The sequence below is a fragment of the Aulonocara stuartgranti genome (assembly GCF_965226115.1).
Source record: "Aulonocara stuartgranti genome assembly, chromosome: 13".
Taxonomy (NCBI): domain Eukaryota; kingdom Metazoa; phylum Chordata; class Actinopteri; order Cichliformes; family Cichlidae; genus Aulonocara; species Aulonocara stuartgranti.
This window is the reverse complement of record NC_138949.1, coordinates 5,179,639-5,207,532: the sequence shown is the minus strand read 5'-3', so window position 1 is coordinate 5,207,532 and position 27,894 is coordinate 5,179,639. Positions and strand designations below refer to the sequence as shown.

Below are 27,894 nucleotides of genomic sequence, written 5' to 3'. Positions count from 1 at the left end.
CGGCAACAAGGGCACTTATTTGAATTCTTAAAATAGTAAGTGCTGATTGTTGTTGTGTTGCTGATGTCTTCTTCAGCCAACAATCACTGTAAAATTACCATTGCATTATGCATTGTAGCTCATTTTGACCATCAGAAATCTTTGTTGCAAATCTTTCCTCTTTGCCAAGGTTGCAGGACTTGATATAAAGATGTATGTTAACTTAAAGCTTACTTTAGATTTTCAGGACATATCACATTAAGATCACCTCGAACGGAGACACTGATGGTTCCATGTTTTCCTAAGTGCTTCCTTTCGAAGTAATCTTGATTGTATTACATCAGGATCACACAGCCAGATTATTTCAGGACTTGTTCACCATCATTAAAAATAACTTTCACCAACTGGAATTCAAAGTACAGTAGGTTCTACATTAAGGTACAGTAAGTTTTCCTCCTTTTTAGGTCATTAACAAAGAGTGTTTTGCAGGCATCTTCTGTCTTAGTGGGTGCGTTTGTTCTTATGTTTTTCATCTGGGTCACATAAAGTCATCATTTCAGGAATTAGCCACCATCATTGCCAACATCGCGACAATATAGGTAGTTATTTGAATTCTGAATACAGTAAGTGCTGATTGTTGTTGTGTTGTTGATGTCTTCTATACCTAATCATAACTGTAAACTTAATCTTGGATTTTGATTTATATTGTATTTTGACATTCCGAAATCTTTATGTCCTTTTAAAATAAAATTCCTTATTACAACTTAAGCGTAAAACTTTCCTTTTTGCTAAAGCATATAGTTAGGGCTGGATCAGGTGACCCTGAGTCCTCCCTTAGTTATGCTGCAATAGGTGTAGACTGTTGGGGGATTCCCATGATGCACTGAGTATTTTCTTCTAGTCACCTATCTCACTCAACATGTGTTAATAGATCTCTCTGCATTTAATCACACTCGTTATTAATCTCTGACTCTCTTCCACATTAGGGAGTTTTTCCTTCCCACTATCACCAAGTTCTTTCTCATAGGGGGTCATATGATTGTTGGGTTTTTCTCTGAATTTTTTATTGTAAGGTCTACATAATATATAAAGCACCTTGAGACGTCTGTTGTTGTTATTTGGTGGTGTATAAATACAGTTGAATTGAACTGAATTGTCAAGATTTCATGGAATGAAAATGGAATGATTCTTTTTTTCCCAAGTGCTTCCTTTGAGATAACCTTGGGTTCACATCAGGATGAAACAATGACATAATTTAAGGAATTATTCACCATCATAACAAAAAAGACTATTACCACCTGGAATGGTAGGTACAGTGTTACAAATTATACTCTTGATCTCAGCAACAAAGTATCACATTCAAGACATCAGCTTTTTCAACGATACCCTTGTTATATATGTATTCAATAAGCATAAGATTGGTCATGAACATTACAGAGACTTAAGCACTTACTTGGATTCTGAGTACATTAAGTGCTAATTATTGTAGTGCTCATTAGTAATCATGGATTATAGCTATACATAACAAATTCAAAAATATTTGAAGCTACATGTCCTGTGCTTCATATCAATGGTGGTTCTTTTCCTAAGTGCACCCAATAAAAGTGAACTTGCATATGAGTTTACAGCAATTAGACACTTTAAAGCAAACTTCAAATAGAGCACCAAATAGAGGAAAATTCAATGTGACTTCACTGTATATGTTTCACTTAAAGAATATATCAAGTAGAGACCCCTCAAATGGAAACAGTTGAGGTTTTCCTCTTTACTTAGTGCTTCTATTTGGGGAATTCTTTATTTTGAATAGTTCAGGGAATCGCTGATTTATGTGTTAATAAGATAACTGTGATTAGAACAGTATAAAACCTTCAACAGCTACTGGAGACAAAGGATGACAACAAAATACAATGGGCCGCTACTACAGTCGTTAGCCATCCATTTGTTTCATGATTGAATCTCGTTGATTTAAATGTGGGTGGGACTGAAGTTTACAACAGTTAGACAGTTTGAAGCAAACTTTAGATAATATGTTTCATTTAAAGAAGATCTCAAATATAGACTCATCGACTGCTACAAATTCTACGTCACTCTCCATGTTAGGTCTATCAAATTGAGTTCTATGTTTCATATCAAGATCACTTTGAATGGAGACACTGATGGTGGTTGTTTTCCTAAGTGCACCCACTCAAAGTGACCTTGCATATGAGTTTACAACAATTAGATACTTTGAAGCAAACTTTAGATTATATGTTTCACTTAAAGAAGATCTCAAATAGACACACTCATCGACTGTTACAAATTCTACCTGAGCCTGCATGTTACATCTATCAAATTGAGTTCTATGTTTCATATCAAGATCACTTTGAATGGAGACACTGATGGTGGTTGTTTTCCTAAGTGCACCCACTCAAAGTGACCTTGCATGTGAGTTTACAGCAATTAGACACTTTAAAGCAAACTTTAGTTAACACGGTTCACTTACAGAAAATCTCAAGTAGAGACCCCGCAAATGGAAACACTTGTGGTTTTCCTCTTTATTTAGTGCTCCTATTTTGGGAATTCTTTATTTTGAATAGTTCAGGGAATCATTAATTCATGTGTTAATAAGATGCCTCTGATTGAAACCGCACAACTCCTTCAACAGCTACTGGAGACAAAAGAGCAAACCAAAATACAATGGGCCGCTACTACAGTCATAGCCAACCATTGGTTTCATGACTGAATGTCCTTGACTTAAATGTGGATGGGACTGCAAGAGGAGTCTTGAGTTCATATAAAAGGAGACTCATGTCCAGGTATCCCTCATGGATTTGGAAACACAGACAACACAGGATTTTCCAAAAGAACTTCGGGACTCACTGGTAAGGAAGAGCATTCATTACAAGTCTGTATTATTGGTCCAACTCATGCAAGAACTTGTCTCTTGAATTCAGTAAGTGCATTTGCTTGGACCAGTTGTACACAACAACTGCTACAAATTCTACCTGATTACATCTAAAAAATTGAGTTCTATGTTTCATATCGAGATCACTTTGAATGGAGACACTGATGGTGGTTGTTTTCCTAAGTGCACCCACTCAAAGTGACCTTACATGTGAGTTTACAACAATTAGACACTTTGAAGCACACTTTAGATTATATATTTCACTTAAAGAAGATCTCAAATAGACACACTCATCGACTGTTACAAATTCTACCTGAGCCTGCATGTTATGTCTATCAAATTGAGTTCTATGTTTCATATCAAGATCACTTTGAATGGAGACACTGATGGTGGTTGTTTTCCTAAGTGCACCCACTCAAAGTGACCTTGCATGTGAGTTTACAGCAATTAGACACTTTAAAGCAAACTTTAGTTAACACGGTTCACTTACAGAAAATCTCAAGTAGAGACCCCGCAAATGGAAACACTTGTGGTTTTCCTCTTTATTTAGTGCTCCTATTTTGGGAATTCTTTATTTTGAATAGTTCAGGGAATCATTAATTCATGTGTTAATAAGATGCCTCTGATTGAAACCGCACAAATCCTTCAACAGCTACTGGAGACAAAAGAGGAAACCAAAATACAATGGGCCGCTACTACAGTCGTTAGCCAACCATTGGTTTCATGACTGAATGTCATTGACTTAAATGTGGGTGGGACTGCAAGAGGAGTCTTGAGTTCATATAAAAGGAGACTCATGTCCAGGTATCCCTCATGGATTTGGAAACACAGACAACACAGGATATTCCAAAAGAACTTCCGGACTCACTGGTAAGGAAGAGCATTCATTACAAGTCTGTATTATTGGGCCAACTCATGCAAGAACTTGTCTCTTGAATTCAGTAAGTGCATTTGCTTGGACCAGTTGTACGCAACAACTGCTACAAATTCTACCTGACCCTCCATGTTATGTCTATCAAATTGAGTTCTATGTTTCATATCAAGATCACTTTGAATGGAGACACTGATGGTGGTTGTTTTCCTAAGTGCACCCACTCAAAGTGACCTTACATGTGAGTTTACAGCAATTAGACACTTTGAAGCAAACTTGAGATAACACGGTTCACTTACAGAAAATCTCAAGTAGAGACCCCTCAAATGAAAAAAGTTGTGGTTTTCCTCTTTACTTAGTGCTCCTATTTGGGGAATTCTTTTTTTTTTTTTTTTGAATAGTTCAGGGAATCGTTGATTTATGTGTTAATAAGATGCCTCTGATTGAAACCGCACAAAACCTTCCAAAAGCTACTGGAGACAAAAGAGCAAACCAAAATACAATGGGCCGCTACTACAGTCATAGCCAACCATTGGTTTCATGACTGAATGTCCTTGACTTAAATGTGGATGGGACTGCAAGAGGAGTCTTGAGTTCATATAAAAGGAGACTCATGTCCAGGTATTCTTCATGGATTTGGAAACACAGACAACACAGGATATTCCAAAAGAACTTCCGGACTCACTGGTAAGGAAGAGCATTCATTACAAGTCTGTATTATTGGTCCAACTCATGCAAGAACTTGTCTCTTGAATTCAGTAAGTGCATTTGCTTGGACCAGTTGTACACAACAACTGCTACAAATTCTACCTGATTACATCTAAAAAATTGAGTTCTATGTTTCATATCGAGATCACTTTGAATGGAGACACTGATGGTGGTTGTATTCCTAAGTGCACCCACTCAAAGTGACCTTACATGTGAGTTTACAGCAATTAGACACTTTGAAGCAAACTTTAGATAACACGGTTCACTTACAGAACATCTCAAGTAGAGACCCCTCAAATGGAAACACTTGTGGTTTTCCTCTTTACTTAGTGCTCCTATTTTGGGAATTCTTTCTTTTGAATAGTTCAGGGAATCATTAATTTAGGTGTTAATAAGATTCCTCTGATTGAAACTGCACAAATCCTTCCAACAGCTACTGGAGACAAAAGATGACAACAAAATACAGTGGGGTGCTACGACAGTCGTTAGCCAACCATTAGTCTCATGATTGAATCTCGTTGATTTAAATGTGGGACTGCAAGAGGACTCTTGAGTTCATATAAAAGGAGACTCATGTCCAGGTATCCCTCATGGATTTGGAAACACAGACAACACAGGATATTCCAAAAGAACTTCGGGACTCACTGGTAAGGAAGAGCATTCATTACAAGTCTGTATTATTGATCCGATTCATGCAAGAACTTGTCTCTTGAATTCAGTAAGTGCATCTGCTTGGACCAGTTGTACACAACAACTGCTACAAATTCTACCTGATTGCATCTAAAAAATTGAGTTCTATGTTTCATATCAAGATCACTTTGAATGGAGACACTGATGGTGGCTGTATTCCTAAGTGCACCCACTCAAAGTGACCTTGCATATGAGTTTACAGCAATTAGACACTTTAAAGCAAACTTTAGTTAACACGGTTCACTTACAGAACATCTCAAGTAGAGACCCCTCAAATGGAAACACTTGTGGTTTTCCTCTTTACTTAGTGCTCCTATTTGGGAATTCTTTATTTTGAATAGTTCAGGGAATCATTAATTTATGTCTTAATAAGATGCCTCTTATTGAAACCGCACAAATCCTTCAACAGCTACTGGAGACAAAAGAGGAAACCAAAATACAATGGGCCGCTACTACAGTCGTTAGCCAACCATTGGTTTCATGACTGAATGTCATTGACTTAAATGTGGATGGGACTGCAAGAGGAGTCTTGAGTTCATATAAAAGGAGACTCATGTCCAGGTATCCCTCATGGATTTGGAAACACAGACAACACAGGATATTCCAAAAGAACTTCCGGACTCACTGGTAAGGAAGAGCATTCATTACAAGTCTGTATTGTTGGTCCAACTCATGCAAGAACTTGTCTCTTGAATTCAGTAAGTGCATTTGCTTGGACCAGTTGTACACAACAACTGCTACAAATTCTACTGACCCTTCATGTTATGTCTATCAAATTGAGTTCTATGTTTCATATCAAGATCACTTTGAATGGAGACACTGACGGTGGTTGTTTTCCTAAGTGCACCCACTCAAAGTGACCTTGCATACGAGTTTACAACAATTAGACATGTTGAAAGACACTTTAGATTAAATGTTTCACTTAAAGATCTCAAATAGACACACTCATCGACTGCTACAAATTCTACCTGACCCTCCATGTTATGTCTATCAAATTGAGTTCTATGTTTCATATCGAGATCACTTTGAATGGAGACACTGATGGTGGTTGTTTTCCTAAGTGCACCCACTCAAAGTGACCTTACATGTGAGTTTACAGCAATTAGACACTTTAAAGCAAACTTTAGATAACACGGTTCACTTACAGAACATCTCAAGTAGAGACCCTTCAAATGGAAACACTTGTGGTTTTCCTCTTTACTTAGTGCTCCTATTTTGGGAATTCTTTATTTTGAATAGTTCAGGGAATCATTAATTTAGGTGTTAATAAGATTCCTCTGATTGAAACTGCACAAATCCTTCCAACAGCTACTGGAGACAAAAGATGACAACAAAATACAGTGGGGTGCTACGACAGTCGTTAGCCAACCATTAGTCTCATGATTGAATCTCGTTGATTTAAATGTGGGTGGGACTGCAAGAGGAGTCTTGAGTTCATATAAAAGGAGACTCATGTCCAGGTATCCCTCATGGATTTGGAAACACAGACAACACAGGATATTCCAAAAGAACTTCCGGACTCACTGGTAAGGAAGAGCATTCATTACAAGTCTGTATTATTGGTCCAACTCATGCAAGAACTTGTCTCTTGAATTCGGTAAGTGCATCTGCTTGGACCAGTTGTACACAACAACTGCTACAAATTCTACCTGATTGCATCTAAAAAATTGAGTTCTATGTTTCATATCGAGATCACTTTGAATGGAGACACTGATGGTGGTTGTTTTCCTAAGTGCACCCACTCAAAGTGACCTTAAATGTGAGTTTACAGCAATTAGACACTTTGAAGGACACTTTAGATTAAATGTTTCACTTAAAGATCTCAAATAGACACACTCATCGACTGCTACAAATTCTACCTGACCCTCCATGTTATGTCTATCAAATTGAGTTCTATGTTTCATATCGAGATCACTTTGAATGGAGACACTGATGGTGGTTGTTTTCCTAAGTGCACCCACTCAAAGTGACCTTACATATGAGTTTACAGCAATTAGACACTTTGAAGCAAATTTTAGTTAACACGGTTCACTTACAGAACATCTCAAGTAGAGACCCTTCAAATGAAAACACTTGTGGTTTTCCTTTTTTCTTTGTGCTCCTATTTGGGGAATTCTTTTTTTTTTTTTTTTGAATAGTTCAGGGAATCGTTGATTTATGTGTTAATAAGATGCCTCTGATTGAAACCGCACAAATCCTTCCAACAGCTACTGGAGACAAAAGAGGAAACCAAAATACAGTGGGGTGCTACGACAGTCGTTAGTCAACCATTAGTCTCATGATTGAATCTCGTTGATTTAAATGTGGATGGAGCAAGAGGAGTCTTGAGTTCATATAAAAGGAGACTCATGTCCAGGTATTCTTCATGGATTTGGAAACACAGACAACACAGGATATTCCAAAAGAACTTCCGGACTCACTGGTAAGGAAGAGCATTCATTACAAGTCTGTATTATTGGTCCAACTCATGCAAGAACTTGTCTCTTGAATTCAGTAAGTGCATTTGCTTGGACCAGTTGTACACAACAACTGCTACAAATTCTACCTGATTACATCTAAAAAATTGAGTTCTATGTTTCATATCAAGATCACTTTGAATGGAGACACTGATGGTGGTTGTTTTCCTAAGTGCACCCACTCAAAGTGACCTTACATGTGAGTTTACAACAATTAGACACTTTGAAGCACACTTTAGATTATATATTTCACTTAAAGAAGATCTCAAATAGACACACTCATCGACTGTTACAAATTCTACCTGAGCCTGCATGTTACGTCTATCAAATTGAGTTCTATGTTTCATATCAAGATCACTTTGAATGGAGACACTGATGGTGGTTGTTTTCCTAAGTGCACCCACTCAAAGTGACCTTGCATGTGAGTTTACAGCAATTAGACACTTTAAAGCAAACTTTAGTTAACACGGTTCACTTACAGAAAATCTCAAGTAGAGACCCCGCAAATGGAAACACTTGTGGTTTTCCTCTTTATTTAGTGCTCCTATTTTGGGAATTCTTTATTTTGAATAGTTCAGGGAATCATTAATTCATGTGTTAATAAGATGCCTCTGATTGAAACCGCACAAATCCTTCAACAGCTACTGGAGACAAAAGAGGAAACCAAAATACAATGGGCCGCTACTACAGTCGTTAGCCAACCATTGGTTTCATGACTGAATGTCATTGACTTAAATGTGGGTGGGACTGCAAGAGGAGTCTTGAGTTCATATAAAAGGAGACTCATGTCCAGGTATCCCTCATGGATTTGGAAACACAGACAACACAGGATATTCCAAAAGAACTTCCGGACTCACTGGTAAGGAAGAGCATTCATTACAAGTCTGTATTATTGGGCCAACTCATGCAAGAACTTGTCTCTTGAATTCAGTAAGTGCATTTGCTTGGACCAGTTGTACACAACAACTGCTACAAATTCTACCTGATTACATCTAAAAAATTGAGTTCTATGTTTCATATCAAGATCACTTTGAATGGAGACACTGATGGTGGTTGTATTCCTAAGTGCGCCCACTCAAAGTGACCTTGAATGTGAGTTTACAGCAATTAGACACTTTGAAGCAAACTTTAGTTAACACGGTTCACTTACAGAACATCTCAAGTAGAGACCCCTCAAATGAAAACACTTGTGGTTTTCCTTTTTTCTTTGTGCTCCTATTTGGGGAAGTCTTTATTTTGAATAGTTCAGGGAATCGTTGATTTATGTGTTAATAAGATCCCTCTGATACAAATTCTACCTGACCCTCCATGTTATGTCTATCAAATTGAGTTCTATGTTTCATATCAAGATCACTTTGAATGGAGACACTGATGGTGGTTGTATTCCCAAGTGCACCCACTCAAAGTGACCTTGCATACAAGTTTACAGCAATTAGACACTTTGAAGCAAACTTTAGATTATATGTTTCACTTAAAGAAGATCTCAAATATAGACTCATCGACTGCTATAAATTCTACGTCACCCTCCATGTTAGGTCTATCAAATTGAGTTCTATGTTTCATATCAAGATCACTTTGAATGGAGACACTGATGGTGGTTGTTTTCCTAAGTGCACCCACTCAAAGTGACCTTACATGTGAGTTTACAGCAATTAGACACTTTGAAGCAAACTTTAGATAACACGGTTCACTTAAAGAACATTTCAAGTAGAGACCCCTCAAACGGAAACACTTGGAGGGATTTTCCCCACGGGGACCAATAAAGTACACTTTCTTCTTCTTTTCCTTTTTCCTTAATTCTCCTATTTGGCGAATTCTTTATTTTGAATAGTTCAGGGAATCGTTGATTTATGTGTTAATAAGATGCCTCTGATTGAAACCGCACAAATCCTTCAACAGCTACTGGAGACAAAAGATGACAACAAAATACAATGGTGGTTGTATTTCTTAGTGCACCCACTCAAAGTGACCTTGCATATGAGTTTATTCACGTTGAAGGGAACATTAGGTTATATTTTTCACTCAAAATGATTTGAAACTGAGACACTTTAAATGAAAACATTTGTGCTTCTCCTCTTTCTTTATTCTTTCTTTATCTTTGTTTTGGGAAATTCTTTATTTTGAATGGTTCATTGAATAGTTAATTTATGTGTTCAATATCTTTCAAATATTCAGAGAAGTCCAGTTGTCTTTCTTCAACGCTCCTGAGACCACCAAGAGGTAGATAACTGAGAATTTGATATGATATAATACATATCATACTTGACATGATACATATGCACTTTTCATTCCAAGCCAATAAGTAATTGGGAACCATTTTCACTGTCAGTCATTGAACTCAGTCTCTTCTCCTTGCATGCAAGAGCATGCACATGTACAAATACATGTACTGTATACTAATGTTCTAATTAAATGAGTAAATAAATAATGTCATACTGTACACACAGTGCAAGTTTTTAATGGGGTAGTAGCAAATTGTGCTCCTACAAAATTTGCTATATGTAGCATCTACTGAAACAAAGCAGCATGTTACTTTTGGACGCTTGGCTGGAAAAGGCTTTTCCTGCTCCAAGTTTGCATTTTGTCCTCAGAATGAATCAACGCAGTTGAGCTTACCACTCAGCGTCTGTAGCTTAGGAATGGCCTGTTCTAAATAGAATGAGATCTCATTTGTGGGTATTATTACTCAACCTTTACTCACCACCTGAAAAAGATGGTTGTCCATAAAATTGGCACTGATTACTCAACCATTAATCCAATAGTTGTTTACAACTCTATACTCTATACTTCAATTGGCTTTTAGTTGCTTCATCGTGTGTGTGTGTGTGTGTGTGTGTGTGTGTGTGTGTGTGTGTGTGTGTGTGTGTGTGTGTGTGTATCCACCAATTCTAACTCAACTGAGCCATTTTTACATAAAGTCACTTTATTAGCTTTTACATATGTCTCTGAATAGAATAAGTAGTTTTATAATACCAAGAAGTCAAAAATAATAACCTATATATTTATAAAACTAAGTAGATTTACTACTCTTGACTTTTTAAAAACAAACAAGGTCTTTGATAATATAGTAGTATTTTCTGCCTTGTTAACCTTTCAACAAATCTAGACACTCAGGGTGAAGAGGTTATACAGAAAAGAGTTTGGATAACTGTATGTGTGTGGATGTCTGTATGTCGATATTACTGTGAGTCATTAGGTATGCACCAAGTAAAATGTTTTCCACACATCTGAGCAGTAACAAGAAAACAGATAGTGAGAAGCAAACAGTAGAAAACAATGGTTCAGTTCTGCCCTAAAGTGAAATCAGAAGCATTTCTGGTACTCTGAAACCTTTGATTGTGTGCATTTTAGCTACCAATGGGCAAATTGAAAGTAGTGGTAAAAACTTCAAATAGTTTCAATTGCTTTCTATTTCATGTTGAGCAAAAACAGAGAGTTTATAAATAAAGTAAGGTATCATTGGGGGCGAGAGAGTCTGTACTTAAATCAGTACAGTCTGGAACATATGTGTTAAGTGCTAGGATCTACAAGATGCTACTATGAAATTGCTAACGGAACAGTGAACAGTTAAGAACAGTAAAGAATGGCTGCATTATTCTAAATTCTATAATCTGTTCTTTAGTGTGTCCTTCCAAAAAAGGACGTGTAATAAAATGGGGAAAGGGGACAAGGAGCAAGTGACATTGAAACCCCAACAACTTTAAAAATTGATATAATAAACAAAGCTTGGCTTTTATATTTACCAACCCATAGTAGTTAATCCCTTCACAATTTTGGGGGGGGAACTGATATCAGTATATCCTGTGGTTAACTGACATCTGAAAAGTCTAAAAGTCTTAAAATGTCTTTAAAGCTAAGAAAACATACCAGTTAAATTTTTAAGTTGACAAATTTTTCTAGTGTTTTAACTGAAAACAGTGTCTGATAGTAGTAATTTTCATGCCTGAGTTTCTTCCCATCCAATGAGAAAACGTTGCTCAAGCCTGTTATCCATAAAACCCAGAGGTGTGGAAAACGAAAAGCACACACAGCTACATATATGATTTGATGTTGACACAAGGTTTAGAGTACATGATGTTGTTGGTATATGAACACATCTTGACACAAAGCTGAATAAGGAGCAGAAACTAAACAAGAAAATATTTAAACATATATCCCCTCGATCCCTGACATCCTATTCTCACAGTAACCCTTTAAATAAATGTCTCATTATTAAGCAAGAACTTTATTTCACAAAAATTCAACAATACTTCCAAATATAGTAAGAGGAATCTGGAATTTGATGTGGATTTTTTTAATTAAAAATCTATTACAAGATGAATTTTGTAACAATTACTGTACTTGTATAACATTTTGCAGAGGTATAATTTTGTTTGCACCAGTGAATGACGTGAAAAAACAAGGGAAAGACAAAATTTAGGTTAACGTTTGTTGTAGGTCAGGATTAGGCTAGTAGTGGTTATGGTTGAAAGTGACCTATCATGCTAATCGCCAGCTCCATATTTTTTGAACAATTTTTTTGACAGTATAAAAGATGGATGTAGGTGCTGGGTCTGGAAGGTGAAGCCAGCATGCAAGTGCCTAAACCTGCATTTCTTTTTAATGTCCACCATAGAGCCAAACCTGTGGTTAAAAAAGACGTAGTCTCCTTCGAAAGTCTACAGCCCTCAGATTTTTAAAGGCTTTTCTGCTGTAAAGGCTTTTCCGCTCATTTTGGGGTCACACTAAAAATAAATAAAATAAGTAAATTTGGTAAATCTTAGTCATGCTGTGTTTTAGGGAAGAGAATTATTTGGGGTATGCTGAATGATTTATCCTGTTTTCCTTCTCTCTCCCCAACCAGTCGCGGCAGATGGCCCCGCCCCTCCCTGGGCCTGGTTCTGCCGGAGGTTTCTTCCTGTTCAAAGGGAGTTTTCCTTCCCACTGTCACAAAAGTCCTTGCTCATAGGGGGTCATTTGATTGTTGGGTTTTTCTCTGTAGGTATTATTGTAGGGTCTACCTTACAATATAAATTCCCTTGAGCACTTTTGTGATTTGGCGCTGTATAAATAAAATTGAATTGAATTGATATGGGGTTTCAAAATAAGACTTGTCTATCTTTTCAAATGTGGTTTCAGAATACTAAGATGGCAATCGCAAAACTCTTTACCTTGACGCTTCAAGATGGGACTTTAGAAACCAAGACCTACATCCATCTTTTATATTTGAAGATAAATGGTTTGTGTTTCCAGTTTGAGCTGCTTTTTTCACAGTTTCACTACAGATGAACAAGTAGTTGGTGAGTTTTTGCAGACAAGTCAGCAGCTTCCATGAAAACTATGGGTAATGGTTGCCACAAGGTCACTGGCCAGTCTCTAGGGCTAGCAACAATCAGCAACTTCCACAACCGCTCACCAACTGGTTAGGAAAACACGTCTTTTCCTATCGACCGGTGATTGCCAGCGGCTTCCAAACGTTCTCTGGGCGTGTGTGAATGGGGCCTTAAACCCTTTTAAAGATTGTATTCCTTTAGAGAAATGAGTTTGAATGGCACCTGTGGTGGCCAGAAGTAGAGAAAAAGTGAAAGTTAAAAAAAAAATTCATTCTGAACACTGAGCTTTTGAGATATTTCTCCAAAAGTTGATTCTGTTCATCTGGACGTAGCGTTTTGTGGCAGAAACGTTTCGTCACTCATCCAAGTGACTTCTTCAGTCTCAGCTGACTGCAGGTTTCCCCAATCTTATAAACAGTACATTTGCATAATGACTGAAACCAGCCCACTGAAGGAACAATGGGCTGGGAGGTCAGCTCCTTAATCTTAATTATGCAAATTCTCATGACCATTGATCAACAACCACTGACCAAAACCCACTGACCAAAACCCACTGATCAAAGACTACTGATCAAAGACCACTGATCAATGGCCATGAGTACCATTCACAGAGAGTTGGGGAATGGCTGCAATCATAGTATTGTAAGATGGCGAAAGCTCCTCGATTCAGAGATGGTCTTTCCCTTTTCACGTAAATGGCTTCCTTGACTCCGCGCTCTAACCAGCATTCCTGGGTTAAGATTGGGGAAACCTGCAGTCAGCTGAGACTGAAGAAGTCACCTGGATGAGTGACGAAACGTTTCTCCCACAAAACGCTACGTCCAGATGAACAGAATCAACTTTTGGAGATTTACTTACCTGGATGATTGCATCAAGACGTTTTGAGATATTTGTTCATTCACTGACCTCATTATCTAAAACATATATGTATTTAATATATGCATCCACAATTGTAACAAAAGGAAAGGAAAGGCAGAATGGGTACATTTAGAGCAAATCCACAGGAAATTAATGTAACTTACTGCAAGAGAACACATGACTGTGTGTGTGTGCGCGCGTGTGTATATATATATAATACTCATTGTGTAGGAACAAAAGCATGTTTACAATCACATTTTGGGGCCCCTACCAGAGACCATATTTGTTCCCCATCACCTGTGTGTTGATGTTATGATGATGTATGTTTTTAATCCATATTTGCTTTTATTACTTTTTTGTAGTGATATGAATTTTTAGTGTTTTATGTGTATTCTTCATTACATGTGTGTATATAATTATAGGTACATATGTTTTTCTATATATTTTGTAGTCAGGGCCTGTACATGGTTGGCTCTAATACTGCACACTGTGGTCATGCCTCAGTAGATGTATGTAGTAACAACTAGCTAAAACTCAAAATTGAAAGTGGCTTGTCCCATCCTTTGTGACTGCCAATTGTCAAATTAGTTTCTTGTCTTACATCTTGAGAAATTCTGTAGTGAATAGAAATATAATTTCTGACAATTATGGCCAAAACTATCAAATTTATCCACAAAAAATGTTAACCTCCTAACATCCACCAGGTGAACCAAATAAGGAAAAGGTTATAATTAAGTTTAAGCCACATGCTAAACAAGCATAGTTTCATAAACTAGAAAATGTTGCTTTTCAAATCAGTTCTTTTACATGCATGTTGGTCTAACAGTTTTAAGATTTTCAATTGGTTACAATTCAATATAAAAAGTAGACATAAACCTAATACTAACGCAAACTTGTCACTGGTAATCTAACAGATGTTGAGAGGTTAAAGTAAACTTTGTGCTTCAATTCCAGATCCACAATTACTTTGTAAAAGTAGTTACCATTACCTAAAACTGCGTTTTCACACATTTTAATTTTCAAATGCTTACAGGTGTGACAGCGAAGAGACAGTTAGCAGGAACAACTACTCTTGATATATAACTTAATTTATCCATAAGGGCTCTGTCTTTCCAAAGAGGTAGGGCTTTATAATTGGCAACCGCAGATTCTCAGTTGTTTTGTTTTCTTCTGTTCCTTTTGGCAATGCAGGGACAAATCTTCGCCCATCTGAACAATGACATTCGTTTTTTCTGGTGGTCCTCAGTAAATGCATAGCAGCATCAGTAGCAGCAACCGCAGAAAAGGCAGAGAGAGTATTTATGTCTGCTTGTAGTCGCTGTTCACTGCGAAGTTTTGATTGGCCTGATCATTTATGCGACCGGTTATGTATCGATCCTCTTGCCCCTTCTGCTCTCTCTGGGGTGCATGTTGTCACAGCAGCATCTCATCAAGAGGCATGTCATGGTAAGGAAGCATCGAAGCTGAAAGACAGGAAAGAAACAAAAAACGTGCTGTCATTTGTGTGTGTGTGTGTGTGTGTGTGTGTGTAGCTTCTGGGTTCAGAATGCAGAAATCTGTCAACTCCAGGTAAAGATGAAGGTTGATTCATTCATCCATTAGGAACTTCTTCAACATTAAATATTAACCAAGTCCCATCACTCAGTTGATGCATTAAAGCAGGGATTACACAAGGGTGACCTCTCACACACACACACAATTTGCCTTTTCCAACACTATCCTATACCATGCACATTCACCCAATGTGTGTGTGTGTGTGTGTGTGTGTGTGTGTATATATATATATACACACACACACACACACACACACACACACACACACACACACACACAATTTGCCTTTTCCAACACTATCCTATACCATGCACATTCACCCAATGTGTGTGTGTGTGTGTGTGTGTGTGTGTGTGTGTGTGTGTGTGTGTGTGTGTGTGTATATATATATATACACACACACACACACACACACACACACACACACACACACACACACACACACACACACACACACACACACACACACAATTTGCCTTTTCCAACACTATCCTATACCATGCACATTCACCCAATGTGTGTGTGTGTGTGTGTGTGTGTGTGTGTGTGTGTGTGTGTGTGTGTGTGTGTATATATATATATATATATATATATATATATATATATATATATATATATATATACATATACAGTGGGGCAAAAAAGTATTTAGTCAGCCACCGATTGTGCAAGTTCCCCCACTTAAAATGATGACAGAGGTCAGTAATTTGCACCAGAGGTACACTTCAACTGTGAGAGACAGAATGTGAAAAAAAAATCCATGAATCCACATGGTAGGATTTGTAAAGAATTTATTCGTAAATCAGGGTGGAAAATAAGTATTTGGTCAATAACAAAAATACAACTCAATACTTTGTAACATAACCTTTGTTGGCAATAACAGAGGTCAAACGTTTACTATAGGTCTTTACCAGGTTTGCACACACAGTAGCTGGTATTTTGGCCCATTCCTCCATGCAGATCTTCTCGAGAGCAGTGATGTTTTGGGGCTGTCGCCGAGCAACACGGACTTTCAACTCCCGCCACAGATTTTCTATGGGGTTGAGGTCTGGAGACTGGCTAGGCCACTCCAGGACTTTCAAATGCTTCTTATGGAGCCACTCCTTTGTTGCCCGGGCGGTGTGTTTTAGATCATTGTCATGTTGGAAGACCCAGCCTCGTTTCATCTTCAAAGTTCTCACTGATGGAAGGAGGTTTTGGCTCAAAATCTCACGATACATGGCCCCATTCATTCTGTCCTTAACACGGATCAGTCGTCCTGTCCCCTTGGCAGAAAAACAGCCCCATAGCATGATGTTTCCACCCCCATGCTTCACAGTAGGTATGGTGTTCTTGGGATGCAACTCAGTATTCTTCTTCCTCCAAACACGACGAGTTGAGTTTATACCAAAAAGTTCTACTTTGGTTTCATCTGACCACATGACATTCTCCCAATCCTCTGCTGTATCATCCATGTGCTCTCTGGCAAACTTCAGACGGGCCTGGACATGCACTGGCTTCAGCAGCGGAACACGTCTGGCACTGCGGGATTTGATTCCCTGCCGTTGTAGTGTGTTACTGATGGTGACCTTTGTTACTTTGGTCCCAGCTCTCTGCAGGTCATTCACCAGGTCCCCCCGTGTGGTTCTGGGATCTTTGCTCACCGTTCTCATGATCATTTTGACCCCACGGGATGAGATCTTGCGTGGAGCCCCAGATCGAGGTAGATTATCAGTGGTCTTGTATGTCTTCCATTTTCTGATGATTGCTCCCACAGTTGATTTTTTCACACCAAGCTGCTTGCCTATTGTAGATTCACTCTTCCCAGTCTGGTGCAGGTCTACAATACTTTTCCTGGTGTCCTTCGAAAGCTCTTTGGTCTTGGCCATGGCGGAGTTTGGAGTCTGACTGTTTGAGGCTGTGGACAGGTGTCTTTTATACAGATGATGAGTTCAAACAGGTGCCATTCATACAGGTAACGAGTGGGGGACAGAAAAGCTTCTTACAGAAGACGTTACAGGTCTGTGAGAGCCAGAGATTTTCCTTGTTTGAGGTGACCAAATACTTATTTTCCACCCTAATTTACGAATAAATTCTTTACAAATCCTACCATGTGGATTCATGGATTTTTTTTTCACATTCTGTCTCTCACAGTTGAAGTGTACCTCTGGTGCAAATTACTGACCTCTGTCATCATTTTAAGTGGGGGAACTTGCACAATCGGTGGCTGACTAAATACTTTTTTGCCCCACTGTGTGTGTATATATGTGTATATATATATATATATATGTGTATATATATATATATATATATATATATATATATATATATATATATATATATATATATATATATATATAAAAAATGTTCTTCCTCCACCCCCCCCCCCATTTTTTGCACATGTCGAGGAGCATGTCAGGCTACATTTCACTGTGTGTTATACTTGTATAACTATGCATGTGACAAATAAAGAACCTTGAACCTTGAACCTATCCATTGCCCAAGATGACTTCTTATGTCAGCACTTCAACTACCAAAGGTGTTACCTACTCCATGTTTTTCCAAATTTTCATAACCTGTAGATGATTTACATTCTCTGTTCTCTCTGAATTTATTGGGTTTTCACATATTACCGACTGAATAAATTAAAAAGCGTTGCCAAATTTGATCATTTCTGGATTTGATACTGGACTTTTTTTTCGTTTCATCTCAACTGAACTTCAGACTAATTCTGTCTTAATAGCAATGCTTTCCTGTGAAATCGTCTTGCTTGTTCTCACTCTTGTTATATTTGGTGTAACACTTGCATATCATTTCACTTAAGTAAAATAATATGTGTTAGGTTTTGTATTGTTGATTGTCATTTATGCTTAGAAATATTTAACCATATATGCTTAGAGGTGTATAATCAATTGTGTAGTGATAGGACTGTGATCTTTAGCAGGCTGCAAAGGCTTGGTGTGCATTCTAGAGTGGAATGCACACCCACATCCTAGGAGCATAAGAGAGGTCCTATCTTCTCTTTGTTGATATAGCAAACACACGTATATCTCTTTAAGTATAAGAGCCTTTTGTTCAGATGGACCCGCTAGACTCTGGCACCAGCTTTGGGGAGTCTTCACAGGGTCACATCTTGACCTCACACAAATCACACACACACACACACACACACACACACACACACACACACACACACACACACACACACACACACACAAAGGCAAGGTACTCTTTGTTTGTATGTAGACGTCATATGTTAATGAACCTATGCATATTCATGTAACCTCAATAAAAGAGCAGTGTTACGGGAGAACGGACGAGAGCAACTGGGGTCAAGCGAAGGAACGGCGTTTGTCCGGTTCTCTCCCGTGCACGAGAAACATGAAGAACTTTGCCTACTTCGTGTCTTGCTTGCGGTGTAATTATATTGCCTTCAACGTTCCAGCGAATAGGTTCAAGCTACAAACCTATCAATATGTTCTTATCAAATATAAATATTATCCTGGTATGTGTAAGTCATCATTTGTGATGACTTATTTCTACCCTTATTCCAACCCTAGGCTATTAGAATTATATCAGTAGTTTTATTTATTTTTATTTATTTATTTTTAATTTTTATTTATTTAAGAATTATTTATCCAAGCACAATCAAAGGACAAGAAAATCAGTCATTCACTCAGCCTGAGAGCAGGGGAAGGTGGAGCTAATTTGACTGTAAATGTTAACTGCCTCCATCAACTCGTAAACTGAGCTAAACTTTTTTTTCTTTAATCGTTTGATTTTATCCTTTGTTAGTTAATTACTAAACACCTGTTTACCAAATGTATATGTTCGGATTATATTTTATGTTACATTTTAAATGACAAAGTAAGGGAAGCAATGTTTACGTCAAGTCTGGTGTTGCCTTGCAAATGATCTGATAAATGATTATCAGAAATTGAACAGTGGTATTGGCACTGTAGTATTGAGAGAACTGTGCTGATCTGTGTTCCAACACACTGGAACTGGAAAACATCAGACTGGTACATAGTTACTCACAAACCTGTTCATTTGATATAATGACAGTTAAGATAACTGAAATAAATAAATAAAGATCACAAAACTTTTTCCGCATTAAGGTCACTTGTGATAAAGTCTTAGCACTCAAAAGTATTTTGCACACCGGACTTTTATGTTAAAAACAGCTCCACCACATAGTGATTTAACCATATCTTCTAAATATAAAATAATATAAAATAATATAAAAAGTTCAGATATAATATATAAAAGATAAGAATTCTGGGGACTCACCTGTCCCAAAGTTTAACACTCCTACATGAGTTGGTGCAGCAGCCAGCAGATATCAGAGCTGTAAAAATAAACCAGCAGAAATCATCAGAAACTGGATACTCTTAGTTAAGATTAGTAATTGTTGTACACACATGCACACACAGTGAAAAAATGTATCTTCCCACACTGAATTGCCTCAATGATGAGTGTTTTCCCTTGATGTCAATCCTCCTTCGTTCTCTTTTCAATTTTGAATACATACAAGTAAGAGTCACGCTATGCTTCCACAGTCAGCAATAAATTACTCAGTGATATAATGACTGCAAAAACTGGTTCTCACCCCTGTCTTGAGTTGTGACTAATTGTGTTTCTGTTACTCAAATACGTGCCAGTCAGTCAGGAACAGAGCCAGCCATGCCAAATATTGTCACTGTCTACCACACACATAATTACACTGAGGAGGAGGAAAAAGGAAAAACTATTAACCAAATCACTCGTGAATCTTATGTTGTTGTCATAGAGGGAAGTTGTCCGAGACAAAGAAGTCAGCTCTGTCTGAAGAGGTTAAAAGAAGACTTCCTAGACCTCAAACAAAACATTGCGCTCATTGATATATAAATGCCAGGGAATTTTCATTTACATTAGTTACTTGTAGCTTTAGTTACATACAAGGAAGGTTGCCGGTTTGAGCCCCGGCTCCGACAGTCTCGGTCGTTGTGTCCTTGGGCAAGACACTTCACCCGTTGCCTACTGGTGGTGGTCAGAGAGCTCGGTGGCGCCAGTGTCCGGCAGCCTCGCCTCTGTCAGTGCGCCCCAGGGTGGCTGTGGCTACACTGTAGCTTGCCATCACCAGTGTGTGAATGTGTGTGTGAATGGGTGGATGATTGTGTATAGTGTAAAGCGCTTTGGGGTCCTTAGGACCAAGTAAAACGCTATACAAATTAGAGATGGACCGATCCGATATTACGTATCGGTATCAGTCCGATACTGACCTAAATTACTGGATCGGATATTGGAGAAAAATAAAAAATGTAATCCGATCCATTAAATATCACGAAAGCACCTCACAAAACTTGCAACACGCCGTAACTCACCTCAGGTTAGCACGTCGGAGCAGTATGCATCACGTGATAGAGCGGCTGTGGCATGCGGGACCTGTCAGTGGTCTGGATAGCATTTGGAGCTTCGCTAGCAACCCGGCATTTCATCTCCGACAAAGTTATCCCGAGAGAAATAAAGCAAGTGTGTAAGTCCATCTCTGAATGTTTGTAAAGCATTCCTGCGTTAAGCTTAACAAGCGACTGCCTCTTCTTGCTGCTACTTCAATCATGAAACTGCTAATGATCAGCTGATCGGCTTTTCTGTCGTGAGTCTCTCTTGTTTGTTTTTGGCCCACTTTGCACCAGAAAGAGGAAACCAGCGGCTGAACAACAGCAGCACGTTTAAGCTTGATCAGCTATTGTTAGAATGTATTTAATATTACTTTCTACTCGAGGATCTTTTTCTACGTAGCTGACGGCTGGTAACTGTGCAGGGGCGGATCTAGCAAAGTTTAGCCAGGGGGGCCGATAGGGCATTAACAGGGAAAAGGGGGCACAAAGACATACTTTTCTTTCTTATTCTCATTTAAAATGTCGAGCTTTTAATAAATAATTATCTGACAGCCAAAGTTTTAATTTGATGCAAAATGAATAGAAGTCCATTACTGTATATAGTAACTATTAAATCTAATATACCCTAGTAAGCTATACTACTTTTTCCTTTGGGAAGGTACCATCTGCGCAGTCTGCAATTTTGTTGAAGAAAGATGTTGAATCTATTTAATATTTCTTGAAAAATAATTGATTTCTGTGCATTTTTTTTTCCACACTGCATCAAATTAAGGTTGATTACGTCGATTAAGCATCATGAGGTGGAGCGTGAGGGGTGGTTCCCTATTTTTTATTTATTTATTTTTGTTGTTGCTGGGAGTTGGAACCCTATTAGTTAGGTTGCTTAATATTTATGCTAAGTACTCTTTAAAATACCAGAATAGGGAGGATGGTGTAGGTTTAGGTTTATTAGATTGATCAGTATTGCTGTACTATGAAATATTTTTTTTTGCATACAGGTATAACAGAATAGCTTTAGTGTAGTTGTTGTTTTAAACTTGAGTATGAACTTATACAAAATGCAGCAAGATATTTAAAAAAAAAACAGTTTTGTTGATTAAAAAACACCATATCGGATTCATATCGGTATCGGCAGATATCCAAATTTATGATATCGGTATCGGTATCAGACATAAAAAAGTGGTATCGTGCCATCTCTAATACAAATACAGACCATATACCATTTACCAAATGATGGACACTAAATGTAAACCTGCCTTTACATTTAAAAAGACATATATTATCAGAAACTAGAAGATACTGTAGAAGATACTGTAGTTCAAATGACGTCTCTCTTCAAGTTTTACCATTAAATGCTTTTTCCAGAATTCCAAACTGTTATAAATTTGAAAACCCCACATCCAACCCAAACCTTAGATGGGTGACCAGTGTTCTCTTGGAGATTAAGGGCTTGATTTAGTAACACGCTGTGCCAGTACAAACTGGGTTTTGCTGTAAAAATTGTTTTTTTTTTTAAAGTACTGTATTTACAAGGAAAGTGCAGTGATAAGACTGCACGTTACAGAGTTTTGTGACTGGCCCAGCTTGATATTGAAATGAACCAGCTGTGCCTGTGTTCAGAAAACAGTTTCAACAACTTTCATAAATCACCCGTAAAACTAACCACATATACAGCTCACATGAGGTTAACAGTAATCGATGAGGTATGTGGGAGGATGTTCATATATTAAGTGGACTCGGGTTAAACAGCTGTTGAACCAAAACTCTTAGTGCTGCTACACTCATCAAAGCTGGACAGTGCAGGTGGAATACTGACAGAGAAGACGACCAAATGCAGATGTGTTTGTGCTGTGTAAACAGGAGATTTTGCCCAGACCACAGTGACAGTGAACACATGCTGTGATTATATAACCAGTGTTTCCGGCAGTTTACCATGCTTACACTGGAGGCCTGCTGCATGTGCTTCACCACTCCAAGTGAGCATGTGGCACAGCAGCTGTAGGGAGGAAGAAAGGCTGACCGCTGACTGTGGTCATCTATCAACTCTAACACAGATTAACCACTCACTTTGTGTGTACCCGTGTGTGTGAAGATGCTGAATATTCTAATTAAACAGCAAGCACAGACAGTTCTTTGAGTCAACGGTGCTACTCTCTGATTGTTTCTCGTGCACTGAGAGTGCCCTCATTCTCATGTTGACCTGTTTACACCTCTGGTTGTGTCCCAGTGGTCCAAGCTGTCAAGACACACAGACATACACAGAAAGGGAGAAAGAGAGAGAGGACAAGCCCCTGGGCTGGTTCACAGCTGTGTGCTCTGCTTCACTTGAATGCACTTCGCTGCGTGCGCCATGAAGAGTGATGGACAAAAAGAGGGATAGTGTGTGTGCACATGTTTGTGCCACTGTTCAGTATTTTACTCTGTAGTTTATTTTTCCATTTTTGTTAAGAAGAGATGGAAAAATGAGTTAGAAAAGAACAAGAGCAAAGAGAGAGAAGAAATGAGTGATCAAGGGAGAACTGGTCTTTTGTCCAGCATCAAAGGGCACAAAAACACACACACATCCGATAGGTGGTAGAGGGACAGAGCAGCAGCGTTTGTAATTTCTGCAATGCGCAATTATAAACACCCACGCTACCACACACACACGCACATGCAGGTGGTGAATATGTTGCATTTATTTGAATACATAATAGATAAACCAACCTTGGAACTAACACCTGGTCACTTGTGTTTCTCAGATGCTTGTATCTACAAAGGGATGTTAAATGTGTTTGTGTAAAAGTCCGGCAAGTAAAAATGATGATGGTCAGTGTACCAGAATACAAAAGAAAGCTCAATTAATATGTCAAATGTGCCTGGTTTGAAATAATAAGAGGAAAAAGCAGGCTTCAAAGCTGACTGGAGATGAATTGCCAGGGAAGCAGCTGTTGGCCTACTTAGCAGGCCTGTCCTTAACACAGGACCTCTGATCTCACACACATACGCACATGCGCACACAAGCACATTTGCAAACTTTCAATTACACAAGCTACACACATAAATTGAACTTGCACATGCAAAAGCAAGCTCCCAGCTTCTGTTGAACTTTGCCATCACTTTGCTGACCTGCCTGTGTGCCTCACCATTGTATGTGTGTAAAATTACACATTTTTGTGTGAACTCGTGATTTCACTGAATTGTGCCATCCCATCATCCAACAGACCTTCAGTTCAACCCTTAATGAAGTTTCCAGCTAAATGTTCCCAGGCCTTTTCACTTTCCTGACACACTTTCTAATAAAAGAGGTCCCAATATTCTGTGTAATATATAGTAAACCTGTACCGGCAAGGTTTTTATGTGAAAATAGGGGAGGTCTGTCAGCCTGCATCATAAAATGCATAAGGGAGATGCTGTAGATGAACAGCTAAATTCGTTCCAGTGTCAAGCATGTTTACATCTGGGAAATCAACTCCACCCATGCAAAACAACAAATCAAATTTTACATGCAAATAACAAAAGCAAATAACCCCCATGAGCTAAATCTAGATGACTGAATCTACATTTGTTATAATTTGAAGGTAATCAAGTAAGCTATTTAGCCTATAGTTGCTCAGCAACTATCAAAGATTAAGCTAATAGTTCAACAGTTTTAAACTGATGCATCCTCATTTGGTTTCCAAGACTAAGATGAGGAGATTGATACCACTCGCATGTTTGTGTGTTTGAAATAAAAGATATGATAACGAAATTGCAAAATTGTCCCATAAACACAGGGTTTAAATACACTGGGAAGTAACGAGGGGAATGAGACACAGAAGGAGAGCGCAGCTGGGGGAAATCAGAACTGACGAGACAAGGAAGCGTAAACTGAACACACTGAGATAAGACAGAGACCCTCAAAGTAAAACAGGAAACACATAACACAGACTGAACAAAAGACACAGACTCACATGCAGGCACTAAAACAGAGGGAACAGAGATGTGGGACCAGGGCAGACACAGGCACTGACTGGACACGGGGATATAGCGGACAGGGGAGACAGCAACTAAGGATTACACAGAGACAAACCATAAGACATAACTCTAACAAAGAAACCAAAGAATAGAAATGATAAATAATATATAAACTCAAAACCCTGGGTCAACGACCCAGCCATCCTAACATGTATCCATATAAATGGCCCACCCTGTATAACCATATTATTGGTTCCAAAAGGCATTCAACACCACAAACACTGTCAAGAGGTCCAGTTAGCAAAGGTGAGGCTCAGCAGACACAAGTTGACCACACTTCCATGTGTCAGGGTATTATCAATCAAAGCAGGCCCAATGCCCATCAGCTCCATCTCGTTACCAATCACAGAAAACAGAAAAGTAATAAAAGGCTGAAAAAACATATAAGAGTTCAATCTTAAGTAGGCTGCGTGAAAAGTGCTGCTGTAACAGTAGCACATCACTGGTCTATAGATTCTTACAGAAAACTGCTTACATATGCATAATGTGGAAAATGTATCCTAGTGGATACTGAAATCCACACAGGACTGTACACCACTTCCTCTCTTTTTCTTATTACTTTGACTTCATAAGCCTTTCCTGAAAAATTGCTTCCTTATCAGTTTTTGTCTTTTGTGTAGTGAAAAACTGTAAACAGGCTTATTTGGATTGAGTCACATTAAGGCAAAAATGCATCAGTGGAACATAAACTATGATCGCACAGAGACAGCAGAAAATAAGAGTGTCATCACAAGCTCAGCACTGGCTTACTTGCTTTCTCTGCATTGATGCTATAGGCATGCTAGTTGTCCCGAGCTAATGCAGCCCGCTAATACAGGCTGGTTGGAAAGTGCACAATAGGCAGGTAAAAAAAACATTACAACAAAAAACTAGTATTATAAGTAACAAATAACCCTAACCACCTTGGGGTTTTTGCTTGGATAATGTTATTCAATTTAATTATATGTCAGTTTAAGTAGTGATTAAATTATTTTCTTACTTTAGACAGAGGTGGTACATACTTCAGTTGAATTTGTAGGTTCTTGTACTGTACTTAAACATTCTTTTTTTTTTTTTTTTTACTGAAAACAAGCCAAAAACAGTTATACTGAGGTAAAGCTATGTGATGTTGAGTTATGTTAACTCCACAACCTTTCCTGTAACTAAGCAGCCATATGAATGCAGGTTTGACAGCTAACTCCGCAGTTCCCTAGCAACAAAAAAGGACACTTGGGCTCTTTAGGGTTTATCACTGAGGGTTACGTGTTAATTTAACCTAATACTAGGGAAGTTCTTTTTAAGCTCAGCTTGTAGGATTCACATCAGTGGTTGCACCTGTTTGTGAAAGAAATAACAGTTGTTTTCAACAGGCTCTATTTGATTTGGAATGCAGCTTATTCATCTGTACTGAATGATACACAAGAGGAATTGACTGACAGCGAAAAAGAGAAGTGAAAAAGGTACGCTTGCCTCCACAGACCCACTGCTTTGACACTTCAGCCAGGCTCCAGTTCTAGTACTATCCAGACATCATGCACAAAGTCACACCTTTTCTATACATGCAGCATTTATTCGGTGGCTGAGAGTCACAGGGAAATACACTGTGCTTTTGCATGAATATCTGAGTGGACTAGAGGTGACAGCAAATTCTTTACCGCCAGAGTGTGTGGCGGAAAAGATGTTTATATCATGTTCCAGTACATCTATATTAAAAACATTAGAAGCATATATGTGTATGATTTGTTCACAATATGGACACAGCCAAAGTCCTTTCTCTTGATTTGTGAATTTTAAAACAATGAAAATATATGGAGAGATATTATTAAGACCCACAACTTGAATTAGCTTGATCTTGACTTTTTCCCCTTGATATTTAAAACATTCAGTTAAGTGCAGAAAAACATTTTACTTAACATAACACTTAGTAATGAGTAAAAGTGAAAAAAGCACAGAATTACCATCATATTCATGAAATATGCACACTTCCAATGTATTTCTTAGGACCTTGAATATCTTAGCAAAACAGAATTATTCTAAATCTGTTTCTTCCCTGTTTCTCAAACTTGAGACTCTGAAGCACTTGTTCTTTTGCTTAGCCGTAAACACAAGCATTGCAGATTTCTTCCAATCTCATTAGTCTGTTTGCACTGGTTTGTTTTATTTTGGCAGTTTTCCATGCGGAACAGTTTCTGTTTCCAAGAACGGATTATTATATAATATTATATAAGTTTCAAATGAAAGTCCTTCATTATTCAAGTTGAGACTGTAATATACACTCAACAAAAATATAAACGCAACACCTTTGTTACTGCTCCCATTCCCCATGGGATGGACGTAGAGACCTAAAATTCATTCCAGATACACAATATAACCATCCCTCCCAAACAGTGGTCACAAATCAGTCCAAATGTGTGGTAGTGGGCACATCTGCTATATTGAGATAATCCATCCCACCTCACAGGTGTGCCACATCAGGATGCTGATCTGACATCATGAGTAGTGCACAGGTGTACCTCAGACTGCCCACAACAAAAGGCCACCCTGGAATGTGCAGTTTTTTGCGCTATTGGGGGTCTGGGGTCCCAGAACCGGTCAGTATCTGGTGTGACCACCATTTGCCTCATGCAGTGCAACACATCGTCGCATGGAGTCTATCAGATTGTCAATTGTGGCCTGTGGAATGTTGGTCCACTCCACTTCAATGGCTGTGCGAGGTTGTTGGATATTCGTGGGAACTGGTACACGCTGTCGTATACGCCGGTCAAGCACATCCCGAACATGCTCAATGGGTGACATGTCCGGTGAGTATGCTGGCCATGCAAGAACTGGGACATTCTCAGCTGTCATCTGCCCTGAACAATGTGAACCATGATTCATCCGTAAAGCGCACACCTCTCCAACGTGCCAGACGCCATCGAATGTGAGCATTTGCCCACACAAGTCTGTTACGGCGACGAGCTGGAGTCAGGTTCAAGGTTCAAGGTTCTTTATTTGTCACATGCATAGTTATACAAGTATAACACACAGTGAAATGTAGCCTGACACGCTCCTCGACATGTGCAAAAATTGGGGGGGGGGGGGTGTAGAGGAAGAACATTATATATATATATACATACATATAGTATATACACAGGGTGAATGTGCAGTAGTAGCAGCAAGCAGGTGAATTCTGTACATTAATATGAATAGACATCTGACTATTTTACAGGATAGACAATATAAACATATTTAAAATTAAAGGAATTGA

The 27,894-nt window shown here is 38.5% G+C and overlaps 1 protein-coding gene across 3 annotated transcripts in view; it reads right to left on the bottom strand.

Annotated features, from left to right (window-relative positions):
• Positions 1 to 14,754: 14,754 nt before the first annotated feature.
• LOC309720901 (uncharacterized protein) overlaps positions 14,755 to 27,894 on the bottom strand; it is a 40,279-nt gene continuing 27,139 nt past the window's right edge. The window contains exons 3-4 of one of the 3 annotated variants that reach the window (XM_082558137.1): positions 19,582 to 19,639; positions 14,755 to 15,221 (exon numbers count right to left, since the gene is read on the bottom strand). In XM_082558137.1, the coding sequence (XP_082414263.1) occupies positions 15,200 to 15,221; positions 19,582 to 19,639 (80 nt within the window). In that variant the 3' untranslated portion in view covers positions 14,755 to 15,199. The remainder of the gene's footprint in view (positions 15,222 to 19,581; positions 19,640 to 27,894) is intronic. The other 2 variants (XR_014280588.1, XM_082558138.1) reach the window with 2 other exon arrangements.